Consider the following 6846-nt stretch of genomic DNA (forward strand, 5'->3'; position numbering starts at 1 on the left):
GTGTGAGCATTGTGGATTAGAGGAGTCAGTAGAGCATGCTATTTGTGTCTGTCAAAAGTATTCTATTGAATGAGAAACAATGAAAAGGGAACTTAGAAAGGTGGGAGTGGAATAAATAAAGTTTAAAATATACGTATTTATGGATTAGAGAGTGTATTTCATTATCTCAAGAGAACAGAGCTGATTAAGATAATTATTTTTAATTTATTTTTTCAACGAAATGGGTAAACTCTGGTCTATACTCCAACACAGTAGGTGGCGATAATGCACCATAACGTTGGTGCCACCCGCCGTAAACCCGAAGAAGAAGAACGTCCACTACAATGTGAAAACATAAGTGGGTGGTGGGACTTATATTCGCAAACTAGGAAGTGTCCGTTTGACAGCAGCCAGCGAGCAGCAACCGTGACTTGTCAGTTTTATTATCTCTGTAAACACTGCAAGAGAAAAATGAGCTTCATAGTTAACGTGAGTATCTGTCTTTTATTATCTGTGCTAGTTTCTAGATATCGCCAAACTACTGGAAATTACTTAGAAATATATGTGTGAACTTCGTGCAGACAAATAAATTGGCATTACAGATTAAATCACCGTTTAACACCTTTTTTGTTAGCATTTCTGTGTTTGGTTGCAGCAGGGCGTTGTTCCGCCGTTATATGATACTGCAATCCTCAGATTTTAGATGTTTTAAATGTTATTTCAGCCATTAGAAGTATTGTACTTTTGTTTTCACTGCTGGTTTTAGTCTCTGTGCAGAACATGGCGAGCATGGTTTTGCATATCGACATGTTTGATGTCATTATGTTATTACTTGATTACATACATTGCATACTTTTATATGCACGTTCTGCAGTTAATCTACGGTAGCATTCAACGCTTTGTTGACATACTCCGGTGGATCTTTCGCGTAAAGAAAATACCTGCCATAACACTTGAGGATCCCAATGTGAAGTATCCATTACGGCTGGTTGACAAAGAGGTAACAATTGCATTTTAAAATGTGAAATGCATATTGTTTATAGAAACTGAATGAAACTGGTTCCTTCTCTGTTTTGTAAATAGATTATTAGCCATGACACAAGGAAGTTTCGATTTGCTCTAAAATCACCAGATCATGTTCTTGGACTCCCCGTAGGTGGGTACGCTTGCTGGTTATAGATATACACAATTCTGTATTGTTTCCAAACCTTGTATGAACGTGAATTTGCTAATTTTAATATCCATGTATGTATTATATTTGCAGGCCAACACATCTATCTATCTGCCAAGATAGATGGCAACCTTGTGGTGAGGCCATACACCCCTGTTTCAAGTGATGATGACAAGGGCTTTGTTGATCTGGTTGTGAAGGTATATCAAATTTTAGATACAGGAATGTATATCATACTAATACTGTAAAACAAATTAAGGCAGAGGTGTTCCTTTTAGAGAGAGAGTTCACCCAAAAAAGAAAATTGTCTCATCATTTACTCACCCTCATGCCATCCCAGAAAGGTCCAAAAAGCACATCAAGTAAGCATAAATGTAATCCATATTATAGTGTTTAAATACATATTTTAAGAAGCAATATGATAGGTGTGGGTGAGAAACAGTACTTTTTTTTTTTTTTTTAACAATAAATCTCCACTTTAACATTCTAATATTTTTGACTTTTTGTTTTTCCACATTCTTTGTGCATATTGCCACCTGCTGGGCAGGGAGGAGAAATGATAGTAAAAAGTAAATATATATGGATTTAATTTTATGTTGCATTGCTGTGCTTTTTTGAGCTTCAAAGTTCTGGCCACCATTCACTTGTGTTGCATGGACCTACAGAGCTGAGATACACATCTTGGATGGCATGAGGGTTAGTAAATGATAAGATAATTTTTATTTTGGGGTGAACTATCCCTTTAAAGTGTCTAATCAAGCAAGCACAAATAACTTATATCACATTTCTGATCCACGAATTGTGTGAGGTGATAACTTAAGATGAAAGATTTTGTGTCTGATTTATAGATCTACTACAAAAACATCCATCCAAAGTTCCCTGAGGGTGGGAAGATGTCCCAATATGTGGAGAGTCTTCGTATTGGTGACACAATTGATTTCAGAGGGCCAAGTGGACTGCTGGTTTACGGAGGCAGAGGTCTGTAGTCAGTCAAAAATGTAGACTATGCTGAAATTTAGTTGGGTAAAAGTTATGAAAACATCTACTTGAAGTTATTTAAAAAAAAAAATATTGCAACGCAAATCTGCCAAAACTGTTGCCCATGAACATACCTAATGCAATGAGAGTATAATGTGGTTTGTATTTTACTGTATATATGACATCCATTTCCAAGAGTGATAACAGCACTGTGCTTTGTCTAAAAATGATACTGACCATAAGATAATACAGATAATTTTGTTCCGTAGTGATCATGATGTATTATGACTTACAGTATCAATATTTATGCAGGATCATTTGCAATCAGGCCTGATAAGAAATCACCCCCTGTGATTAAAACTGCAAAGCATGTTGGCATGATCGCTGGTGGCACAGGTAAACGCATGGCCATACAGTCTTAAGTTATTTATTTATATTTGTTTGCAAATCAGTTAGGGAGAGTGACAATGATCTTTTCTGGTCTTTTCCTATTTTATTTAATGTAGGCATCACACCTATGCTTCAAATAATTCAAGCTGTCATGAAAGATCCGATGGACAAGACTGTTTGTTACCTACTTTTTGCAAACCAGGTAGTCTATTGTGGCTTTTAATTTGTTCATATTAGTATGAAAATACTACAAAAATAACCTCCCCCCCAATGTGTGTGTGTGTGTATATATATATATATATATATATATATGTATATGTATGTGCATAATTTGTATATGGCACAATTCTTTCAAGTATTTTAAACTAACAGATATTCCCTCCCATTCCCCTTTTTTATATTCTGACAGACAGAAAAAGACATTCTTCTACGGCCTGAGTTAGAAGAGATCATGGCCAATCACCCGACACGATTCAAGCTGTGGTTCACCCTTGACAGGGCTCCAGAAGGTAGGAACTTCTTGTTTTAGCCAAATTAACATTCCCTATTGAACAACCTGAGTTTAACCGACTCAAGGGCACACTAGCACGATACAAAAAAGAACGAATTGACTTGACAGTATGTAATGATATGTATTTCATAGGTTGGGGGTACAGCCAAGGCTTTATCAGTGAGGACATGGTGAAGGACCATCTTCCTCCAACTGGAGATGACACACTCATCCTCATGTGTGGACCTCCTCCTATGATCCAGTTTGCCTGCTACCCCAACCTGGACAAGGTGGGCCATTCCATTGACAGGCGCTTCACCTTCTAGAAGGGTCTCACCTTTTTCATCTAAAACCATGAAAGTGAAGCTTCGCTCAAAATTGTAATTATGCAACCACCTGCAAGATGCACGTATAGCTCTCATATTCCAAATTCACCTTAACCGGAAAGGTCAAAGGATCTATAACAATAAAAAGATATACCTTTACCTTTCTAGTCTATATGCTGAAAATAAATGCACTTTTCATATTTGCCAAAATAAGTTGAAGAAACTTATGTTTTGTGTCTTATGCAAACAAAAAGTGCAGCATACATAATTTCAGCAGATATCTCTGTAAATCATCATTAAACATGTACCAAGATTTTTTACTTGCCTTTTGTTTAACACAAGCAGGACTGATTTATGTTTTGTTTGAGCATCCATGGATGTTGGTGTTGGGTAATACTTTACAGTGTGTGCAATCACACTGTACCATGCATGGACACTAAAGTGAGACCTGGTGTTGCATAAATTACATTCATTTGTCTAGACAATTCATTGCACTTTGCTAAAAAAATGGTTAGTTATATATGAGGGTGAGTCATTTATAATCATTTCTAAACCTGTATGACTTTATTTCTTCATGTTAGTCTCAGTCACCTTTTGATTATTTTTTTCCATACAATGAAAGTGAATGGTGACTGAGATTTTTATTCTGCCTAACATCTCCTTTTGCATTCCACAGAGGATAGAAAGACATATGGGTTTAGAACAACATGAGGGTGAATAGACTTAAAACAGAAATCAGATATTTTTCTACCTGCTTTTAGTATCTTGAGTGCCTTACTTTCATGTGCCATGTTTTAAGGCCTATTTATGTTTCAGTTGAAGGTCCTTGACTCTATAAATGCCATATCCAGGCATTTTTAAAATGCTATTATTATTATTATTACTGGTTTGCAGTTTATAGAGTATATGTGGCCTAACAATACTCCTGCAATTGTGCATTGACTAATAAAAATCTATTCTTTATTGATGTGTCATAGTGTGTTAACAACTTGAAAATAAATGTTACCAGTAGTGTATATGAACAAACTAGTACAATGTATGGTGCACTTTTGAATGCATTTTCCTGGGTTCTGGGTAGGCTCTCTGTTTTTTCCACAAAACCAAGCTAAAACCCTGGATGTTGGGATTTGGTTATTTGGCTTCAACCCCTAAACCACTGGAGCCTGCATATGGCAAATTGGATTGAACCCGTGACCTTTGGAATGCAAATCTGGTTTGGTGCCAACATACTGCCACCGACTACCATATCAAGCCACCTTAAGCTTGGAGGCAAAGTGGCACAGAAGTAAAGTTTGTGCTTTAGTAACTAACACATGAAGGTTTGAATTCTGCTCTAGCTACAGGTTATACACTATGAATAATAGAAAGACAATCATTAAACTTATGAACTGTCTGTCTCAGGATCAAACCGCCAACCTTTGGAACGCAATATTGGTTTGGGACCCACCATCCCACAAGTACCTCCCTCCTCCTTTATACTGGCTAACGTTGGTATTTAGCAGACACCTACTTACCAGAAGCCTCTTAAAAGACATCTACCCTGAAAATCCATCATGCACTGACAGAAAGTGGCCCCCATTGAATTATGAATTATTCTGCTGAATTTCAGTTGTGTGGACAATAAATGGTTGAACTGAATAGCACAATATTCACAACATATACTGTATACCATTTATCTGCAACTTTGCCTGTCGCTTCCAAAAAAGAAAAATTATTATATTTTGAACATTTAAGATTAGGTGGGATTTTGGATCGGTTTACCTATAAATACCTTCATATTGAGCATTTAAATTCAACTTGGCTTGTTTTAAAGCATTTAAAAGTAATACATAAGACTCCAGTGATTAAATACATATCTTCAGAAGCTTTAAATCATGATCGCCAAGGAGACATTTTCTTTGTCTGTTCTCAACCAAAACCAACTGGAATGCTTCGCAAGACATGGATTAAACCACTGGAGGCTTGTGGGTTACATTTATGTGCTTTTTGGACCTTTGTATTTCTAGCCACCATTCACTTGCATTGAAAGGACCTACAAAGCTGAGATGTTATTCTAAAAATCTTCATCTATGTTCAACATACACATTTGGACATACACATAGTGTAACTGATGCTGTTTGATATTTATTTTGGTGACTGGTGTTCTCTTCACTTGAACCTCGTTCATTTAAAGATGCCACAAGAATATTTCTGCTAGATCTATGACAATGGAACAGAGCAAAGTGTATCAATTTATGATCTTGAGGTAAAAGCTGAAAAAGAGCACAATGTTTTCCTTCATACTTTAAAAGTTTTACTATTTGGACAGATCCTATATCACAAAATATTTTACTATTTGAATACTTTTGTACTGCTAATCAAATGTCACAGTGATGTGACATGCACAAACATTACATTTATTCGTTTGGCTGAAATTTTGATCCAAAGTGATTTATAAAATAGGAATAACACATCATATGCGATTCAATGAAAAGTGCTGCATTACAAATTTTGCATCAGAATAATAGTATCCAAGGCAGATTAGAGTACAACAAAACTATATGTGTTTGTGTGTGTGTGAAGGTTCAAGTGCTTAACCAAAGAGAACAAAAATCTCTATAATGGTGACTTAATCTGCAACATGTAATGGAGTTAAACCACAATTAATTCCCAATCTTTTGTGCACACATGAATAGTCCCACTGAAATGTGTGTGCTTTCAAATGAGGCTTTTAAGACACTTAGGGGAAGTGTGTAATTTTACCAGAGTTGAAACACTTGTCTCCTATTCCAAATTAATATGCAGAGACAATATGTACTATTGTCAACCATTTGTAGATCGAGAACCCCGAAATAGTAAACACTGGTGCTTTCACCATTTCTCTGTTTGTTTGAGCATCCTCACCAGCCTGACATAGCAATATCAGCCCAACCATTAGCGCAAGTTAGCCTCTGCTTTTTTACTATTGGAGGACAAGGGAGTGATAATCATTATTTTTTTCAATACTGAAACTACACACACTGAGGTATGTGACTTCTACTTGAACTGTTTTACCCAACAAGTTGAGAGCTGGTCTGGGTCATTTACAGAGACCAGTAGATTAAACGTTGCTCTGCTGGTTGGGATCTGCCAAAATGAAATGATTTCCCCCCTTTCCCAAATCTATGATAGAGAAATATCTTAATTTCAAATCAACTTAGTATCCTCTCACCATCACCTGGCCATCTCTGGCGATTCAATTATTGGCCTCAAGAGGGAGTTGATGATTTCCCTTTCCTTTTTTTTTTTTTTTTTTTTACCTGGAGTAAACTATTTCAAAAAATCAGTTTGCAGTTACACTTAACTCAATAAAAATGGACTTTTGTTTGAGTATGTAAATACCTATGTTAAACAAGGACAAGCTTTTTGGAATTGCACGTCTCGTATGGTAGAAAACTAAAGTGCAGTTTGTCATCCGCTACACAAGGTGGCATAAGCGAGCTTTGCTTCTGACACCTGTGGATCCCAGACAAAATAAATATCAATACTTGGCA

At 36.3% G+C, this 6846-nt stretch overlaps 1 protein-coding gene across 1 annotated transcript; it reads left to right on the forward strand.

Annotated features, from left to right (window-relative positions):
- The first annotated feature begins 298 nt into the window (after window positions 1–298).
- LOC127637398 (NADH-cytochrome b5 reductase 3) lies at window positions 299–4297 on the forward strand. The gene is made up of 9 exons (XM_052118433.1): window positions 299–468; window positions 854–979; window positions 1063–1135; window positions 1244–1350; window positions 1999–2128; window positions 2441–2524; window positions 2635–2720; window positions 2928–3027; window positions 3162–4297. The coding sequence occupies exons 1-9, from the start codon at window positions 451–453 to the stop codon at window positions 3332–3334; spliced, it is 897 nt and encodes a 298-aa protein (XP_051974393.1). The 5' UTR covers window positions 299–450; the 3' UTR covers window positions 3335–4297.
- The last annotated feature ends 2549 nt before the right edge of the window (window positions 4298–6846 follow it).

Source organism: Xyrauchen texanus, chromosome 45 (assembly GCF_025860055.1).
Source record: "Xyrauchen texanus isolate HMW12.3.18 chromosome 45, RBS_HiC_50CHRs, whole genome shotgun sequence".
NCBI classification, from domain to species: domain Eukaryota; kingdom Metazoa; phylum Chordata; class Actinopteri; order Cypriniformes; family Catostomidae; genus Xyrauchen; species Xyrauchen texanus.

What these genes read in the sequence shown, in the direction of transcription:
- LOC127637398 (XM_052118433.1), top strand. An exon ending in GCTGGTTTACGGAGGCAGAG is followed by an intron (nt 2,129 to 2,440) that starts GTCTGTAGTCAG and finishes ATATTTATGCAG; the next exon opens with GATCATTTGCAATCAGGCCT. An exon ending in CCTTGACAGGGCTCCAGAAG is followed by an intron (nt 3,028 to 3,161) that starts GTAGGAACTTCT and finishes TGTATTTCATAG; the next exon opens with GTTGGGGGTACAGCCAAGGC.